The sequence below is a fragment of the Colletes latitarsis genome, chromosome 2 (genome assembly GCF_051014445.1).
Source record: "Colletes latitarsis isolate SP2378_abdomen chromosome 2, iyColLati1, whole genome shotgun sequence".
Lineage (NCBI taxonomy): Eukaryota > Metazoa > Arthropoda > Insecta > Hymenoptera > Colletidae > Colletes > Colletes latitarsis.
Genome location: NC_135135.1, coordinates 15,817,778 through 15,839,504, shown reverse-complemented (window position 1 = coordinate 15,839,504; position 21,727 = coordinate 15,817,778). Strand labels below are relative to the sequence as shown.

The window sequence follows — 21,727 nt, the reverse complement described above, 5'->3', positions numbered from 1 at the left end:
ATACAATACAGCATTTTATAACGCGCGCGCGTGTACCAATTTTTTAATAAAATAGTCTTCAGTGTTTTACAAAGACATTATCATTCTTCCAAATAAAAACCATTAAATTCATTTTTTGCAATGAAACAATTAATCAGTTATATTAAACTTTAAAATTTTGCCGCATATATATATACGCAGTAATACAGAAATAAATATAAAAAAGAAACATAATAGACCGAATGATGTCTACATTTTAAATATTCGTATCTTTAGCAAACTTGTACGCTTTTCAGCATGTTTTGACTCTCCGATACTTACGATGACACACGCACGTATAATTAAAATAACACAAAATAATCAATGGCAATTACAATGTACGTGATAATAAATTTTCTCGGGTTAAATACATTTTTAAATAACGCTCTTGAAACGGCCATTATCGGTACAAATCATCTGCCTAATAAAAAGTTAATTCCGTTTTCTTCGATTAATTTTCTATTTATCGCACGAGAAGATACTTTCAAAAAGTCTGTTTTAAAAATAGCATAAACATGTAACTAATACCACAAGGTATATAATAGCGGCGAAGTCGATCGAAAGGTAAGCACGACACTGTCCGCTTAGGTGAACGCGGTACGGTGAATGTATTATAAGAAATTCGAGAGCAAACTACCGGGTCACTATAAGCTGGACCACTGTTTAGAAATACGGTTAAACAAAAATACAATGGTAGTAACGAAACTAATTTGTAACTATGAAAACGTGAACTCTTCTATAATATTGAAATCTAGTTCGGTGTATTACACGCTCTTTGATACCGAAATTACACGTTTAACACGAGCTTACACATGTCCTTTCGCTACCTTGACTATTTTTAATAGTAATAAAATTGATAAATTCGAGAACTAACGGTATTATCAGGGCATAAAAAACCGCAAATTGCAATTTAACGTTTACATAGACCGGAGTAGCAATATTGAAATTAACGGTTGATTTATCAAAGTCAAGTATAATCATATTAAATCGTGTGCCTAAACATTATTTTATAACGAACTTGTGCCTATTCTTGTTCCCAGAGTATATCAGATTAAGAACGTATAATCACAAACACTGACAAGTCGTTATTAAATTTTTGAAGTTATTAATACCTCAGTCAGTTAAATTTATACCAATCGAACGTAACTTGTTGAGTTTGTACAAACAGATACATTTATGCGTTGCGATAAAAGCTGATTTGCCGGCCATTTAATCACACATGGAGATTCTATGCGTTTGATTTTCAAACTGGATCAGTGCCGACGTTTTACTGTTGCAACAGACAATCGCCCTCGCAATGAGAATTTCTCATAGCGAGTCGTATGTTAAGTTTGGTCGTGTATGTGCACACTCGTGTGACTAAGTGCGCACGGCAGACTGTAATATAAACGCGGTTATGCTCCTATAAGCCGCCGTGGGAAAGGTAATCGGTCAGAAGAAAAGCAGACTATATAGACGTATACGTGTGTACGGGGCGGTACTCGCTTTCAGTCTCCTGTTATATGATCTAAATAATTTTACAGCGGAAGCTGATCTATTTTTCAAGATTCTTCTTCTATGACATAACTTCATTGAATTCCTTACAAGAGCAACTTCAACGTTTAATCATCATAAATTTGAATTAGACTCGCTAGCCCAAACTTAGATTGAAAGCAGACTGTTTAGTTGAATACGAATACAATTATATTACAATTCGATAATCCTTATACATATACCGTATTCTAAGTTTTATACAATATCTGCACCGTACACCTTTGACGCTAAACATTCACAAATAATTATAATTAATTTGAATGGATCTGCAACACGTTCACAATATTTAATTTTCACGAAAAATTTGTAGCGATGATATTATTATAAATTATTAATTACGAAAATCGGTAGCTCCGTCGGAAAGTTAGTCGAAAACTTATAAAGGAGAATTGCGTTGAAACTGTTATAGAATTGAGATAGTATAAATCACATGACTTCTGACAAAGATCAAAGACTAGGAATTGTATGTTGGAAACGGAACCTACACTCACGGAAGATAGTGCAAGGTGACTGTTACTTTTACTTCGTGCCAATTCGCAGTAGTTCATGCATCTAGAAGTCGTAACCGTTTTATCCGAAACCCGATAATTATGACAAAACTTACTAATTTTCATTAAACGCGTGTGAAACATAAAATACAAAAGGAACAAAGTTTATTTGAAAAAATCAAAATTGACTTATATACAAAATGGACCATTTAAGCGAGAACTCCTAAACGTCTGTTTTGCTTATGGATACACAAAGTAATCGTTCAGGACAAAGTTAAATATTTGAACTATTCGAATGGAATAATCTTTGTTTTCTTAAAACGATTCTTCTTTCATCGAAAATGCATACCTCTGAGAATGTTTCGAATGAGAAGTATAATGAAACGGTTCAGGAAATGCTTGCTATGTAACGGTGAAACGTCTGAACACCTCTGAATAAAACATAATCCTCATTAGGAAATTTGAAATATCTCGTGAAGTATGCACATTTCAAACTCCTTTAGATTTATCTAAAACAAAGTATGTAGTTCAAGTTGGTTTTTAGTATACTAGTAATAATAAAATGATAAAATATATTCTTCCGTTACTAGGACATTTTGCCGGTATTAAACCGTCTAAGAGTTAATTTTGACTACATCCTTAAATCAAATGTGCGAGTTTCTCGTTAAAAATAATTATTCTATTCTTTCTGTCATGTTCTGATCGAAGTTTCGTGTTCCTATCAAGCAAGGATACTTTTAACTAATAACTAAAGAAATAAACAAGCTGATGTTAATAAATCTGATTATTGTGGTAAACGTGCCATTCGCAAAGGGTGGATTAGTAAAACTGTTACAAACGTATAAATGGCATTGTTTATACGACTATGAAATCTGGAATTTCGTTTGTAGACTTCATTCAAATAATATAGCGTGAGAGAAGTATAGTCAGCCAACCGTAGCAACCGAGCGCGTGAATCAGTTATCTGAAACGGGCCGCATCAATGCTTTTAACAGCTCATTATGATGTCAATTATGAAATGCACATCCTAGAAATAACCTTCGATAATTATTCGGAATAGAGGTCACAGCATCGACTTCAATGATCTTGAAATACACTATTGTCAAAAAGTTTAGAAGCAGTCACACTTTTTAATAAAACACGATATTCCTTTGTTAATAGATTCAAAGTAATCGGCTTTAAAAACAAAACTTTTTACTCCAAAAAGTATTAAATTTCACGTGAAATGACCCAATACTAAAAATAACTTGACGAATTGTTTAAGTCTTGTCTCTAATTCATTTATTGTATATGTTTCATTTAACATGTAACATTTTTTATTTCAATTTCTATACGTGTCACTTCCATCGTACAATACAAATGATTATCTATTTTGTATTACTGTGTAAGAAAAATTCACTTGCATTCGTTTCTTAAAAAATGATCTGTAGTTTTTATAACAAAATTTATTTTCACCGAAACACAGTTTTACGTGCTTAATTCAATTGCAAAATTCTTTTAGCGTTAATTCATTCGTTTTGTTATGATTATTTCATCATCACTATCACCATCATCATAGTTGTTATAATATTACTATTGATTTTTTTTTTGTAATAAAGATTTGTTATAAAACTATAAAATATAATGTTAATTATGTAACTATTTTCTTTATTGATTCTAGTTTCGACTTCATAAGTCCAATTGTATCATATTTATAACGTATCCTGTGATAACAAAAAGAAATAAAGTACTAACTAAATTATGCATAACGATATTTAATATATTACTATTTATATCTTTTCGAAGTAATATCAAAATTAACCCTAACAACTATTACATTTTTCCAAAAAAAATCATTGTTTACAAGATTACATTTTTTTCAATTCATTAGATCACTTAATATTTAAATAGAGAAAAATTATATGGAAACGCAACAAAATTTAACATAGCTCTGTACACCCAAATCAATAAATAATGAATACAACTCTTAAATATTACTATATCTCTCGATTAGGTTTTCGTTCTTATCACATTGAGACCCAAATGCTTAGGTAGATTCTTGATAGTGTACCAGTTTAGATACAATTATATTTGAATACATTATTATACTTATATTTTTGCAATTTTTTTACTATACGTAATAATTTAATCGTAATTTAATTAAGTATTAAATTATGTTAGAAATAATAATTAAATCTCATAATGTTTCACCTTCATTTATCATATTTATTGTCAATGAAACGGGTAGATTTATCCATTTAGGCGCTTGTCGTCAGTCTATGAAACGGGTAAATCTATCCGCACGGGTTTCAATGTGTTAAGTGATACATCGCTAGTTTACGTGAAAATATATTTCACATTGTAGAATACGCGCTAAAAATTTCTGAAACATTTGGAAATAAATATATGAAATATTCTCTTTATTTATAGATTCAGAGGATTTCTTAGAAAAATAAACAAAGTTGTAAGGGTTAACATTACAAGTGCAAAGCAATCGGTCAAATTTTGTACAGTCGCGAAGAATATATACACAAAGGGTGGATCTCATTTTTGAAATGTCAGTTATCCATTATCTTTTTTAAGGAAGTTATATACATACACTTTTACGACATTCTTATTCAGAGATAGAGCAAATTCAGCGACGTATAATAAGCTACGATTGCCATAAGTTATAAATAGAACAATTTTGGAGGGTGAAGCAAAGTAGGTCTTAACAAAAATCGTTTAAATCCACCCTAATGTACTCCATATGCAATTACGCAGAAGCTCCTGCGTTAATAAGAGCGAAAATAAAATTGTTTACTACATATTTACTACGTCTACCTTATTATTTTTAACACGTTGACAGCTACATACAAATCATGTGCTATTTATATTTGTATTTTTAACATCATTTTTATATAATTGAATTCTTAATGACATTGTGTTTACATATTTCTGGTCTATGAAAAGAAATAAATAGTGATTTCTACATTTACTAAAAAATGTGACACCTAAAGATACATATTTTACTTAGTAGTATATACAGAAGTACTTTTTTTGTTTAAATTTTTAATAGAAAATTAAGTACTCCAATGACATAATATGCTTCCGTTAAATATCAACAATATATTTTACATAAATACGAGTACAAAATTTAAAAAATCATGATGGATATTAATATAGAAGTATATTTATAGATAAACCTTTCCGCAAAGTTTTTTCTATTTTTAATTATATTAATTAAAGTTAAATGCATACAAAATATCTATAAAATTAGATATTTTTGATGATACAGTAATTACGTATTATTTTCTTTAAAAAAAAATATAAAATTACGTTCACTTATTATATATTTCTTTTAGAAATTCATTAAATTCAGTAAAATTATTTGCAAATAATCTACTAAAATAATTCAGTATAAATACGTAAATGTACTGTGATAGGTATTTATATTTTATTACAATCTTTTATTAATTTTATTCAAGTAATAAACATTTTCATTTTATTATATGCATATTTCAGTCAACGTTTATATATTAACTGTTCTTTATAATAAATTTGTATAATTAATGGTTTTTAGTTGAAAAATGGCAAAATATTTATACATTTACTGTCCTCGTGCGAAAAAAAGATTAGGCATCGTTTGCGTCCCCACTGCAGTTACAGTCTACTAGTTTCCCTACCAGCATAGCTAAAAAAATAAGCTAAATCCTATTTAAAAGTGATGAAAGCCGGCATAACGTGAAACCTTCAGTAGGTATCTCCTACCATGCGAAGTAGTGGGAGAAACAAGGGGTGTTAGTTCCTATTGTCAAGTTGTTTCTCCCACTACTCGATACAGTACCAGGTAGTGAAGGCCCTCGTGTTACGCTGTCTTCCCCCATTCCCCAAAAATAGAATTTATCTTATTTTTTTGGCTACGCTGTTCCCTATTATCACGCGCACTGAAGACGATGGCGAAGATCGACAGTGGCCAATAGTGCACAGAATGCGTATGATGGTAAAGAAACTAGTACAGTAATGCCCGTTTAAATTCAGGTAGCGATTTTATTCTAAGAATACGCTCGAGCTTCTCAACGAGGAAAGAAAATAAATATAACGAGAGTAAGTGAAAGAGTTACAGTAGGCCAAGCAGCGACGACCGAGGTCACACACTTCAAAGAGATTCCGAGTATATTATAATAAAATATTTAATTTAAAAAATATATTGAAACAATTCTATTGTAATTTAACCATGCATTACTGTAAACTGTAACTAGAGTCGGAATATAAACACTGCCTAACTTCCTCGCGCGAGGACGGTAAATACTGATATACGTTAATGTAAATTTTTCACTTACCATTTAAACAAAATAATAATTAATGGCTATTCTGGATACAGTTAAGTGCGTAGCTGTAAAAACATGTAAATGGAATGAGAAGAATATCTGCATGAAATAATAATCAACATATATAGAACTGTATTACTGACTGCCAGGAGTTTTTACTCTTTTCTGCTATAAGTTTGTTTAAACCAAGATTAAATTTTTATATTTATTTCAACTTTGAGACGATCACGGTTCAATATTCTGCTTGTGCTTGTATCAAGCCAACATACGATAATCTAACATAATTTTTATATGGTTCCCTTCTTTTATGGAGAAACAATTATCCTGAAGAACTAACTCTTTTCAATAGCGATCAACGTGTTAAAATTAAATTATTTGAATCTGTCATAACGATCACGAAAAGTAACACACTTTAAGTCAATTGAATTGCACTATCTTTCATTTTTTTACTCTTTTTCTTCACAGTCTTAACTTTCATAATAGTTTTTCCAGCCTTTCCCTTGATGGGTATGGTTTTTTCCTTTAACGACTTCATTTGTAACTTTATATCAGTTTTCGATAGTTTCTTGTTGTTTATACTCCTTACACTGAGCTTGCTGTTCTTTTTAACTTTGGTAGAGGTTTGAATCGTTGGACCGGATCTTACACAAGATCCGGGAAGCTTGTACTAGGCGGAAACCTTCACTTTTTTCTTCCGCTTCTTCTTCTTTTTATCGTGATGAATTTCTTGCTTTTTGGCTATACAAAAGCGGCAGTACCAATCCTCGTTGTCAGCTGGTGGTACTTGCATACCAACACATACCCTGAATGATTGAAAATGTATGTATATAGATTAAATATAAAATACGACTACGAATTAAATAATCCTTGTCGTAAAATATATTTTGGATTTTAATCTATATTAGGTACAAGTGAATAATCTAACAAATTGACTTCTGTGTCATGAGATTTTATGCTTTGGTTGGTATACATTTCCCACACAATTAAACAAAAATTCGAAAATGCACATTTTTAAGTGTGCAACATTGGATTCAAATGTATAAAACAAAAAAGTACTTACCAATGGTACCACGCGTCACAATCATCACAACCAACCATTGGTGATCCATCATCCTGATTGCCACAAGCAGGACATATCCAAACCTGATGACCACCTTGATCCTGAAAGACTCATATCACGATAAAAACACAATAGACTTTGCTTTTACTACATTTATGGGTAACTCAACCCATCTTTTGTATTATCAACAATACATATCAAAATATAAAACTGTATTGAACAGTTTAAAGACAACTGCATAATTTATATTAAATTTTTAATTGGCGCGTGATAAAAACGTTTATACCTTTTAGTTTACAAAATATTCTACAAATGTTATTTTTAATACACATAAAGACAATTCTGAGTAAAAAATATAACGATTTGTAAGAATAATTATATTAAAAATAACTATGATGCATGATACACGATTGTGAACACATGAGTATGTAATATGCTGCTAAAATGGAATGATTATGACTTATTAATATTAATGATTTATATTAATGTGTAAATTACAAAATATAAATCCAAATTTGTATTAGTACATCATATGTTCTAAAAATAAAATTGAATTTACATGATCATCAAAAAGTACTTTTGTAGTACTTTCGGTTATAATGTATGAAGATATATGATCTATTTTCGGCACTGTAAACACAAATACTAGGAAAGGATTTACATGTTTTATATAAAAATTAGGTTTCGGCTTGCGGTAATAAAACAAATTTTCACTTGACCCATAAAGGAATATCTTATGATACATCGTTACTTGAGTTATTTTTTAATTAACTCAGACAGAGACCAAGTTCATCAAACCAAGATTTAAAATACTAGCCTTCTTAGTTTTATTAAATTTAAAACTAACGATTTTCTGGGTATATTTCAGTAATTTTCCACCATTAGGAAAATGTTAATTTCATACAACATATACACTCAATACAAATGCACCTGATTTAATTTACTTATATATTCTACAAATTAAATTTGATGTTTCCAAAATTGAAACTAAAATGGCGTACCTTATATATAAATTATAAACAAACATTTGTAAAAATCATGTTCATAAGACAATGCAATGTGGGAATATTGAGATTAAAGTTACATGCTGCAAATACCTAACGTTATTGCACATACATTTAACTTTAATTTCCTAAACTTAAATTTAAAAAATAATGAAAATATAAAGGTATTGAAAATAATTCTATTTTTGACTACGAAATTATTAACTTCCTATATACTTGTATAGTTATTGAAATAACTATATTATACATATAGCTATTAACTATTGTACATAAAAATATTATTTTTAATTTTTCTACAGTATGATTGTTGCGCATGTATAATACTTGTCAATTTTTGTTAAATTATTTCTTTAACAAAAGAGAAAAATCGTAAATACGTATTTGAAATTATACAAGGGATAGTAGTTCTAAAAAATCAAATTCAATTATACTGACAATAAGTCATATCTTATATTCGTATCCTTTTATATATTAAATAAAGTTTTCTTTCCTTCAATTCTTCCTTTCATGAAGAAGTATATGATACTGTCTAACTTCAATTTGAGTTTGGAATTAAGATTATATGAAAAAAGAAATGTTTCTGAAATTACAAGTTTTAAATTGAGGACTCACTGTACTTTAAACAATTTGCTTCAATGCTAGTAAGTTAACATCCCATAACATAATTTTATTATGTTGCATAGTTTATTGCTGTATAAGTAATAAAAACTTCAAGATCACTGATGTAATATATCATCATAAAATTTGATGGCACATGTAAACTCCAATAAAAATACTAATCATTAGAAGTTCAAAGAACATCACATAAAATCTGCAACAATTTAACTACTATTGCTATCATAAACTCTTTCGATACATAATTTGCTTTTTGGTTCGAAAATTGATTTAATAATGCAATATATACAATAACTAAACTTTCAATCTCATACAAAACAGATTTGTTAGGAACTGCAGGAACTGTGTTCTGACTTTAAATTTAATACATAATCTGAAATGATATGACAAATTAGGAAACAGAATTCTACACTCTATCTCATATTGCATACAAGACACTGAATAGAACATTATAACAATGATCATTGTCAATAATTAACTGCTAGTATTATGTGGCAACAACTATAGTAGACACATATTAAAAGGGTTGGTATCTCAATTTCTAGTTTTAGTTACCAAGTAAAAATTAAATGCGTATGTATCTAACTGTTATAGTAAACAAAACATTTAATTAGCGATTAAGTATAGGCACATGAAAGAACAATGTTCATTCAATTTATAATATCACCAAATTCTGTGTTGTTAAAAAACTTATGAAATGCTCTGTATTATAAAGTTTGACTACTTCTACATTAATTTAATAAAATCTGTATAATTGTACAAGCTGTAAATATGATTAAGAATATAGCTTTGTGCATTGCATTTTAGAAGAATTTGGTTGAAGTCAAAATTTTGAAACTGAAACTTAAAAAATGCCTTAAGGATCACATAAATTCAGGCAAGAGCTAAAGGCAACGCAGGAATCCATATATTTCTATTAAATTGGAGTAGATGGAAAATAGATTATCATTGTACAAAGAATACCTAATGACTTTTGTTTAGAATGGGAATATACTCACCACAGTAGTGGTTGGTGTTGTGGGCAGCACGATCCTGCCATTTTCTTTGTCTTCCTTAGCATCATCCTTTTTAAGAGCTGCATCTGCTTTCGTCTCTGTGCCGTTAAAACCGTCGGTTATATTCCTAACTGTTTTGCATGCTATGTTTAATGACAACATGCAAATCGCATGCAATCAACCAATTCTTCACTATTTTGTAGATTGCTTAATATCTCCTTTCCAGTATTATAAGTGTATTTTTTCTGTAGTTGTCCATTCTTTTTCCCCGTTAATTTGTACATTCTTTGAAATTTAAATTACCTAATTTTGCTATAACAAGAAGACAGAACAGCAAAGTATTTTACCTTTAATTGTTTCTAAGCCTTTAGTGGATCCAAAATAGTTTAAACATTGTTTAAGTTTTTCTAAATAACTGCCATACCTAAACTTATTAATGATAAAAAGCTCTTTTTTCAAATATGGATGGATTAGGTCAAGATAAATACTATAATCTTGAACATATGTTGCTTTTCAGTAACTAAGGAGAAAATTATATCAAGGATTCCCAACTTTATTATCTAGAAAAATGTATGTCACTGGTCACAAGAGTTTCAAAAATGTCCCAATTTATAGTAAATTCATATATTTTTATATTTTATTAATATCCATATTATTTTAAGATTCTTCTAGTATTAAGATACTTTTAAGTTCTAAATATAAACTAGTATGGTTTTTCATACAATTTTCTGATGATTATTGATTCTTTAATGCAGTGATAATAAAACTAGTTGCACATGTAGTCATTTTAGAAGTTTTGAATATATAATATTGCATAGTTATTAAAATACTTTGTCTCGTTTATAAGTACATATCTTAAACCAAATTTAGCTTTTAAAAAAGCAACATTATTCTGTTATCAATTTTTTAGAATCTAATTTTTTCATTAAAATTAATTAAATAGTTAAGAAAATATGTTCTACAAAAATATGTGAGAATCTTATAGTATTTACGCAATTTGAAAATAAGACATCATTTATTACAACATATATATAAATTTAACACTTATGTGCATGCATATAAGCCACAAATAAATTTAATTGAAAGTATCACGGTACACTAAGCTCAATATTTAACTTTTGTCATAAGTAGTTGAAAAGATTAGTGATCTATAACTACATAAAAGAATGAAGAAAAATTTGACATTTCAGAAACGAATGAATACAGAGTTTTCAAATCCTTGAAAATGCTACATAGTTTGTGCAACTATTCTAAATGGTACAATTAATTACATTATAAACAATGTATAAAAAATAAAATCGTAATTTAAACCAAAAAAAATCTATTAACCAAATGAGGTTTTATCAGAAAAGATATAAAACCAAAAACGAGTAACAAAAAATCTTTAACTTAAACTTTGCTTTCTTGCAGAATATTTTTGTTTGAAACAGAGCATAAAACTAATGACATGAGAAAGGTATTATAAATATAATTGGTACTGTATTTATATATGTTGACCACTGTACATTAATGTTTTCTATAGAACTTTGTAGGGCTTATAGGCAATCATATTGAATAATGTTCTACCACTTTGATGTTGAATGTTTCAAAAACACTATAGTTCTATAAAAATGGCACCTAATAACCCAGACCACTGATTATTTCGAAGATATTCGTATAATTCGATAAAATGGGACACTATTTATGATAACGATGTATATAATATTATACGAAAAATTTAAAGAAAATACGAAACCATTTAAATTGCACATATTACCTATTAAAAGTTGATACTATGACTCGAAATAATTTATTTAGAAATTACAAATATGTCTTGTATAACTTCAGTAAACTAACTCACATATTTGAGATGTCATATTCAAAAAATTTAAGTTAGAAAAAAGAGAGTAGTATTATTATTAATTAAATGTATGCAGATATCTGGTAATTTTAGATACGATAATGTCGAGTATTTTATATCGAATTCAGGTCCAAATCCTAAAAATTTAGTTGCCAAAGCTCAATACATCGAAGATTTTATCTGATTGTAGTAGTATTCAAATTTTCGAACTATAACGTTTTACATAATTACATGGTTTTAAATATTAGAATTTTCTATATTAATATTGTGTATTTATGTACATACGTTATGTATAGTTGCAAAGAGCAATTCCAATTATTCATTACACAGAACTTTATATTGAGTAGTACTATAAAAAATATAAAAAATATTAAAAAATTGCATGGATTAAAATATTAACAAATATAAAATTCGATATAAAGAGTAACTAAAGTTGTACTTTGCAATTGCACATAAATGCAGAATAGTATCATAGAAAAAAAAAGTATTTAAAACCATGAACTTTTGTCTTATAACATTCTTTCTTTACATTTAATTTTTCTAATAATATGGACTGATTCATATGTATGAAAACCTTATATACTGGTTGGCTTTTTAGAAATAGAATCCCTATTTCGTTATTATTAAAGATGTAAAAAGGTGATAAAGTTAAAAGTTCAATAGTTTTGTAAGACAATGAAGTACAGTGATAATTTTTCTCTGAAAATCATTATTTATTAGAATAATTTAAGTATATTACGTATATCATTTCAAATAGAATCTATTTTTTCTATAATGTACTAGGAATTTTTTTTTTAGACAAAATTCAATCACCAGTGATACGTACATACTTTATCGTGAAATTAGTTAATTATCTCATTCTTTACAATAACAATTTTTCAATGCTAATATCAATTTGTGATAAAATGTAAAAGCAAGGCAAACTAATAAATCTAATATTGAAAAAATCATCAATGTGAACAATAATTATAAAACATGATACAACCATCTAATTTTACAATAAAATATATATATCAAGGATTACATTTGTCCGAAAAAAGTTTTTAATACCACGTAGAAAAAAATATGGTTCCATTTAAAGAATGTATATATCTTTCATTATTCTGAAAACATTCCGAAAAAATTATCTTTATACCTCACTTCTTTAATAAAATCATCCAAATATTTAACATTTTTAACAGCGAAGGAAGTAACTAAATAATGCCCTGTTTCTAATGAAGCATCCTATAAAAATATAAAATTGTTCCTTTATTTACTCTAATTCCTTTCTTTCGTAAAATATTTTTCATTAAATATAATTTTGTTTAAGCTACTTAAAATATACCATAAGTGCATTTGCATTGCAAGAGAAAATATTAAGAAAAGAAGAGAAAGTTTAAAACCCAATTCAATAGAAGTATAACATAAGAAAGATCTTAGAACTAGGTTTCTTGACATTAATTACATTTATAATTTACGTTTATCGAGTAAACGTTGGCATTGCAATAAATTACAATTATAATAAAAACACCTCCAAAATATTTGGAAAGAGTTAAGTTCTGAGACTTCTTTCAACGTTAAAAATTCCACCTGATTAACTTGATAGAAGTGCTAAACTTTGAAATAATTAAGTAGATTTGTAATTACAACATGAAATACATAACAAATCTAATGTAGCTATGAAATTGTTCTACATATATACTTTAGACAAACGTAACTATACAACAAAGCAGGCCAAATGAAAATTATACCGTCACCGCAAGTCATGAATGCATAGAAAATAAAAAATGAAGTATTGAGGAAACTGGAATTTTTGGATGAGGTGAAATTCGAATGGTACTGATGGGTTGAGTTAATCATCGTAGTAAAAGTAATATCAATTACATATGTAATGATATCTGATATAGAATATGCAAATAAGATCTTTGTTTAAAAGAAACTATTTATATAATTTTTTTTTACTTGTTATGGAATATGTGATGCAAATATTTGTAACTATTATAATAATTTAAAAACATATCGATCAACATAAAATAGCTCAATAAATAACTTATTTAACTTTTAGTTTGAATTTGAATTCGTGAATAAAACAAAAGAATAGGGTTGTCACCCAAGCTTATTTTACAGTTTATTTTAATCGTAAAATTTCCTGCACTAAATTCTTTTTACTTTTGTCAATTCAGGTATTTCTTTCTTTATAAATTATTATTAAATTAATGTAACAATTCTTTAAAATTATGTATGAAATTACATAATATGAAGGTATGTTAGATCTTTGTAACAATATTTTGTAAACTCAAAATGATTTATTCATACGTACGTGAAGAATAATGAACATTATAAGAAAGTCTAATTGCATTTGATTGCAAAAACTTTAACACACTTATATTCATGAATGCATAGATAAATGAAAACTCACTGTATGTCTGAATCATGAAATATAAATGACAAAGGCTTTATCGATATATAATAAAAATTCAAGAAAAAAATCAAAATGGTCGTAAACATATTCCTTTCGAAATTGTAAGCGGTGACACCCCTAAATGTAGAATTTCAAAATTAACTTCATATATTTTAGTCCGTGACGTGTAAACATTTGAAAATATAATGTTTCCGCATATTTGAAAAATATTTTTATCGTATAAAACGTACTTACAAAATAATACGGTGGTTGTTGTTGCATCAGAGGAGTTGGGAGCTTAGGAACAGGATCAAAGTGAGATGGAGGAGTCTCCCTTTGAGGTAAGGCTTTGAAGTGAGATTTCTTTGCTCGAGGAACTGTTGCGAGTGGCACACTAGTAAGATTGGCAGAGAAAGTATCTGTAGGAAGAGCAGGGCTTCCATCTAATGTTCCCTCCTCTGTTTTCTTACTTGCCGACTTTTGCTTTGGCGGTCGCGTTACTAATGCTGATATTTTCGCTAATTCTGGACTTGGTTCCCGTTTCATCTCCTCCTCAGGCTTCTTCAGTAATGTCTTTATAGTTCTATAACACATTTCCGTAATGATAATGTATGTTTTATTACATATAATAAAATATATGTAATAGAGTCAGTTTGACAGAAGCGCGGACATCGAAACTTTTTCTTGGAAACTTGGGGGAGGGGATTCGAATATGAATAGATACACTTACATAGAAAAATTATTATAAAAATATTCATAGTGCATTTTCATGAAATATAATAGTGTGATAAAAAGAATAACAATTATAAACTTACATTTTTTTCATTGGTGCAGTATCAGGTGTCGGTGGTCTTGGAGAGGCTGTTCCTAATTTTAATGTTATTTTTGGTACAGCTTCTGAATTTTTATCTTCTTTCTGTAACTAAATGTTATTAAAATATAAATTATTAAATTTAGAATTCTATTTCTCACAAAAATGATGTAAATATATAGAAATAATTAATAATAGCTTTTGACCATACCTCCTTTTCTTTTCGTTTATCTTTTTTCTCCTTTTTCTCCTTAATTTTCTCTATCTTTTCCTTCTTATCAAGTTTTTCTTTCTTTTCTTTTATTTTCTCCCCTTTCTCCTTATGTTTCTCTTTCTTATCTTTTTTCTTCTTAATTTTATCCTTCTTTTCTTTCTTATGCTCCTTTGATTTCTGAAAATACAGTTTATCTACAATAAATGATTTCCCTTTTACCAAAACCGTCTTTCTAATTGTATAAAAAAACTTCCAAAATTAAACAAATAATTGTTTTCTTCTGAAAAATCTTTATCTAATATATAAGTATACACAACACGTTGTAAATAATACGAAAAATCCGGAAATAATTTAAATTTATAAATTTAATCTTTAAATAATATTTCACATTTCTTCTTTGACTTCTATCTTTTTATTATCAGGATGTGTAAATTTACATGTATATCGAATAATACAAAGAATACATTGGGTATTTTTGAGATAATCAAAATGAAAGTTTTGATAATTTCTGAAATATTATACGTGAAATTTAAATAAATAATACAACAAAAGGTTACCTTATCGTTTTTATCCGGTTTTTCGATTTTGGCAGCTTTTGAAGGTATTAATGGTACAATTGGTACTGGTGTAGAATACGTAATTGGTGTTGCAAGTGCAGACAATAAAGGCGGTGCAACAGTACTTGTAGGAACTGGTGTAAATATTTCTTTATCCTGTTTAATCATCTTCAACTTATCCTCCTTCTCTTTCTCCAGTTTTTCATGTTTTGTCACCGAGGGTGTTATTTCAGTGGTAGATAGTGCTAAATGTTTTTCTCGTTCAAGAGATTTACTCTTTGATACGGTGGAGAAGTCTTCAGATTTCGCGGGTAGATTTAAGAAGCGAGGTGGTAAAGGTAAGTTTGGCATTGCTGGATGAGGACCAGCGCCACCCCTTCCTATAGGTAATGGAAATCTGGGAAACATAGGATGTGGTATTAAACCAGGTGCTGGAGGAAATGACGGAAAGAAAGGAAATGGAAGTGTCGGCGGAAAGCTCGGTTCTTTGGAAAGCTGAGGTTCGTGTGCCTGTGGAGTTTTTGGTCGATCTAGTATATCCAGCTCTACCACGTCGTTGGAAAGTTTTGTCTGAAAAATGGTAATCGCGTATCGACGATGATTTTTGGTATCATCTTCAAGCAATTAATTGTGCTTTGCGCGTATACATATACACGCACATGTGCACTTGTGTTAATGTCACGTAGCACTATGTATAAAGAAAAATTCAACTTACCTTTTTCGGACTGCCGCAATGTTTCGGGCTTCTTGACTTTAATTCCTTCTTTTTGTTGATCTTTTCCTTTCTCTTCTTTTTATGGTCTGTAGGAGTTGTGGGCATGTTCAATTCTGGCGTTTTTGGCGTACTGGGTGTTCCTGGTGGAGACATGTCGTCAAACATATAAACATCTGAACCTGGACTTTGTAGGTCAATTAACTCTCCTCCGTCTGGTTGTAGATGAACATCTGGCGTATGCGGAGTCTTCTTTTCTTCGTGTTTCACCTCGGTATCATTACGAACTGCTTGTTTATCAATATTCTCGTCGATTATCAAACCTGGTGAACTCTCTCTCGAATCGAGTTCTTTATATTTATGTTGTTCCGACGTGTCCTTGTCTTTATCCTCGCGTGGTTTTGAAATCTTTTTAAATATGTTCAATTTCTGCTTGTCTGGCTCTGATGGAAGTTTATCAATATTATCTTCTTTTTTCTCTGTTGGTGGTGAACTTCCAGTAAGATCAACTATTTTTTCTGGTTTGGTCTTTGGTTCTACTTTTTTTGTTAATTTTGGACTGCCAGATGTCTTAGGCGACATTAATTTCGGAGTTGATGGTCTGCTCGACGAGCCTGGTACAGTGCCTTGTGATTTCCCACCTCCTGGCTTCAGAGGTTTTAATTTAGCTAACTCTTTCATACCAGCTAGTTTTTTAATTTTATTATCGTCTACCTTGTTTGGTTTAAATAATTCTTTAGCGCGACTCTTCTTCTTGTTTTCTTTGTCGATTTTACCGTCTTCTAATCCTTTCTTTATAATCTTTTTCGGTTTCTTGTCGTATTTTAGTTCAGGAGGTACCATAGGATAAGAACTAGGTTGTGGTGAATCCGAACGAGTTTGATGCGGTGTTCTTGCTTCAGGTAGTTTTCCTTCTCGAGCAGGGGATAAAAAACCAGAAGTAGTCATCATTACACTATGAATTTCACGCAACGGTCTTCCTTCCTCTAACACTTTTACACGTTTTACTATAGGACTTTCGAACGAGACAGGGTCTCCTGGGCGTTTGAAAACGACTTGTGGAGATATTCTATGAGGTGATAAGTTCATAGAATTATTAGCTGATGTTCCATTACTGGATGATAAATCAGATGATCCATTTATTAATGTTTCAGTTTTTTCTGCTATGTACTCTTCTGTAAGGTAACAATTTAATTTATTCTAACAAAGTTAATATTTTACTAGCTATTAATAATTAAATTCTTTTTGTGCAAGATATCATTTTCAAAATAATAAAATTTGATAATACATGAGGTATGTGCACACTTGATTATTAAATTTATTAATTGTGAGTTACAGGTAATTCTTTATTACATTTATACGCGAAGTGCTAGAAATCACAGTTTAATTAAACAAATATTATTCTACATTTATACACAGGGTGTTCGGCCGCCCCTGGGAAAAATTTTAATGGGTGATTTTAGAGGCTAAAATAAGACGAAAATCAAGAATACCAATTTGTTGATGAAGGCTTCGTTAAAAAGTTATTAACGTTTAAAGTTCCACTCACATTGAATTTTTTTCTCGAAAATGAGCAAGATTTCGGGGGTATGTCTATTCACCAAAAATGATTGTAATTGACCCCCGCAACCGAAAATAATTTTTCCATAACGATTTGAAATTTTTTTTTCCGTCGAAAAATTTAGGCACCTATCGATTTTTCTTAAAAATTCGTTTTTCATTTTTAATAATTTTGTTTGGCGCCCTACAGAAAAGTTGTCTAATACTTTTTTGTAGGTATCCATGAGCACTACTTCAGAAAACAGTTTCATTGAAATATATTCACTATTGTAGGAGTTATGGCTGCTTGAAAATTGGACCATTTTTATTGGGTTTTTCTCAGTTTACGGGGTCAAGGATCAACTTTTCGAATATTTTTGCAATTTATACATATTCTCCATCAAAATACGCGTAGTTTGCTTTTTTAAACATTAAAATCGTCCAATCCGTTCAGAAGTTATGATGTTTTAAAGATTCGCATACAATTTCGGGGAACGATTTCTGACCTGAAATTAGATTTTCGGTAAGGAACTTTTTTCTCGAAAATGCGTAGGATTTCGAGGGTATGTGTAATGACCAAAAATGATTGCAATCAACTCTTGCAACCGAAAATAATTTTTTTAAATCGATTTAAAAAATTTTTTTTCTGCCAAAAAATTTCAACACCTACCCGATTTTTTTTCTCAAAAGTGAGTAGGATTTCAGGGATATGTCTATTCACCAAAAATGCTTATAATTGACCCCCGCAACCGAAAATAATTTTTCCAGAACGATTTAAAATTTTTGAATTTAATTGTTAATAACTTTTTAACGAAGCCTCCATCAACAAATTGCTATTCTTGATTTTCGTTTTATTTTGGCCTCCAGAATCCCCCATTAAAATTTTTCCCAGGGGTAGCCAAACACCCTGTAGTATTAACATCTATGTCACTGATTCAGTGAAATTATAGTTTGATATTTAGTTTAAGAAATATATATATACAAGTATGAAATGATAAAATACTGTACCTTCTGTATCTGGGTACATTGCTGGTAAATGTTCATGTACATGTACTGGCCTTGTTACAACTTCTCGACTTCCAGGTTTGAGAAAGTTTAAATGATTTTCTCTTTGAATTGGAAATTTAGGTACTGCTATAGGATATGGAACAGGCTCTACATTTTTAATATATTCCGTCAATTCTTGTATATCAATGTCCATATGCTGGAAAGCTAAACCTAAATCATCAAGATTGGCTTCGGTTCTTCCCACTGGAAAAAGATTTTAATTGCGTAACAATAAAGGGAAATGAGCTTATATTATTTTTATGATCGTATAAAGCTTTATAACAGAAAGATTATCTTTGCATAAAGGTCAAATTCGTCTCTATGAAATAACTTTTGCAAGACAACCAGCGATGGGTCAATTATGAATTAACTTTTATTTGACAGTCAATATAATATCTATAATATTTAATAATACTTACAAATTTCTGCATATTGATGAGTAAGTTTTGAAATACGTAAAATGTATTCTTGCATAAGATCAACCATAAACTCTAATGGTGTAGAATTAATAGAATGCCATCCAATTGTTTGACAAATTTGAGCAACAACCATTTTTAAAACACTTCTACTATATTCTGTTGACATTTTCAACTATAACAAAAATAGTAGGAACTGTTTATTAGTAATAAAAACGACGTAAATGTTCATATTAAAAGTAAAGGAATTGTATTATATTTTGTAGGCAATATATATACCTGTTTTTATATGTCGTGACATAGAAGCAATAAGATTTAATAAATTATTTTTAACATACAAAATGTACAAATTGCAAAAGATAAAGTTCGATTTTACTTACCGAGAAGAAAAAAATTATACAAGAGTTTCTTAATTTTTCAGCTTATTAATCTACGACACATACACACATTCTTACTGCACTATTTAACTTCATTCAGCACTTCGATATTAAGTCATGCACCTTCTTTCGATGGTAATACATATTTTACTCGTGAAACTTAACGAAGTGTAAACGATACACAATCACGGAACGCAATGCGTCCTCAACACCTTCACATCTTCCTTTAAACGTATTTTTTAATCCTTCGTAATCATCGATTCATATTACAATATACGATATACCATAATGGCGGAAAGACTTTAACCATGGAAGTAAAAAAGATAGCGTTGGCTTAGTTCTATTTGATCCCATTTACGTTGCAATTACATATTAAGTTTAAGTAGTTGTAAAATTTAAACTTCGCAGTAACTGCATTTTTAATGTTTTATTCCTTTTATTTATATTCGTACACATTTTAGGCGATCGAATGTAATTTTATATAATCACGTACTAACCCTATGAAAAGTTCTATTAATGAAAATTTAATTTTCGCAAAAGCACTACATTTATTTTCATAGAAAATTCCTAAGAAACTACATGCCATATTAATTTATTTTCGTACAAATTATAAAATAGTAATAGAAGATTTAATATTAATCCCCATGCCCAACATCCAATACACAGACTACTAACAAATAGACGCATAATCCTCTGCAAATCCAGTACAGAACAGAGATGCCAGATTGAGCACCGGGTGCACTACTCACACTATGCCAGATCACACGTACAAGAACTCGTAGAGTTTCGGAAAATTGACAAAGGCAAACTGACACATGCTCTCTTTCTCGATTCTCCGAAGCTAACCGAAGTAATTTCGGACCGCTTCGTGGGAGTCGAAAGAGCCGCCCAAGTTGTAGTTCGCTATTTTCAACGATAGTTGGCGCTTATTTTTCGACCTCAGGCCCTCTGGTGTTAAAACGCCCAACGCCCGTCCTCTAGGAAAAAGTCACCAGCTTCAGCCCTATCTAAAAACCCCTTCACCTTTGGGCAGATTCGTAATTGATACCAGAGCTAGTGACTTTCTCCTAAAACCAAAGTTTGAAAATAATAATAGTTATAAACTGTTATATAAAAGTTCTAGTTGAAACTACAATGAAGAACTTCTGTTCTAAATAACTGTTATGAGAAACTTAAAAATCAAACTATATCGGTTCAAGCTCTTGTTATCTTATTCTTATTCTTACATATTTGTCATTTGCTGTTTTTGAGAGCTGAATCAGTGTTCGTTAGTCTTTTCGAGATATTCGTAAACTAAATTATATTTTGTCAAATGTTTCCTCGTGTCCTTTGCACATTTAATCACATTAATAGAATATCATCTATAATATCTGCTTTCATGGACGAACGCTGAGGTGATGAAATGAATTTCAATGCTGAAAAGAGGGTTTCATGCTAATCTCTGTATTATACGATAATGTTTCGTTTATATTAACATATATTGCGTTAGTTTAAGATTTACTTTTTATGCGAAAAGGTGATCGTAACTATAAGAATGTTATACATTGCTAAATTTAAAGGCTTGAAAATTAGCGGTAAAATCACGTATACTTGGATCAGATACATATTTGCATGTAGATAATTTTAGTCAAATCAATTATTGTAAAGTATGCTCAACAATTTATAGATGAATTGTTTGTAATCGTGCAATATATGACGTGTATAAGAATTATGAAGAATTGATAGCCTTTTACGATCAAATAATTTCAGAGAAAACATGGTTGGAGATCGAAGATTCCCATGAATAAAAATGTATGTGCATGATACCTCTATATCTACTGGTCTTACCCCTA

At 29.7% G+C, this 21,727-nt stretch overlaps 1 protein-coding gene across 4 annotated transcripts; it reads right to left on the bottom strand.

Annotated features, from left to right (window-relative positions):
• Positions 1–2,626: 2,626 nt before the first annotated feature.
• Taf3 (TBP-associated factor 3) lies at positions 2,627–20,571 on the bottom strand. Of its 4 annotated transcripts, none has more exons than XM_076783770.1 (11): positions 19,899–20,571; positions 19,522–19,693; positions 19,064–19,306; positions 16,520–17,691; positions 15,805–16,374; positions 15,245–15,424; positions 15,038–15,138; positions 14,478–14,805; positions 10,006–10,100; positions 7,389–7,489; positions 2,627–7,131 (listed from the first exon to the last, which is right to left on the bottom strand). In XM_076783770.1, the coding sequence occupies exons 2-11, from the start codon at positions 19,685–19,687 to the stop codon at positions 7,067–7,069; spliced, it is 3,021 nt and encodes a 1,006-aa protein (XP_076639885.1). In that variant the 5' UTR covers positions 19,688–19,693; positions 19,899–20,571; the 3' UTR covers positions 2,627–7,066. The 4 variants fall into 4 exon arrangements, with proteins under 4 accessions (XP_076639885.1, XP_076639884.1, XP_076639887.1 ...); XM_076783769.1 differs by having other exon boundaries at positions 2,628–7,131; positions 15,038–15,144; positions 19,899–20,570; XM_076783772.1 differs by lacking the exon at positions 10,006–10,100 and having other exon boundaries at positions 2,628–7,131; positions 19,899–20,570.
• Between the last annotated feature and the right edge of the window lie 1,156 nt (positions 20,572–21,727).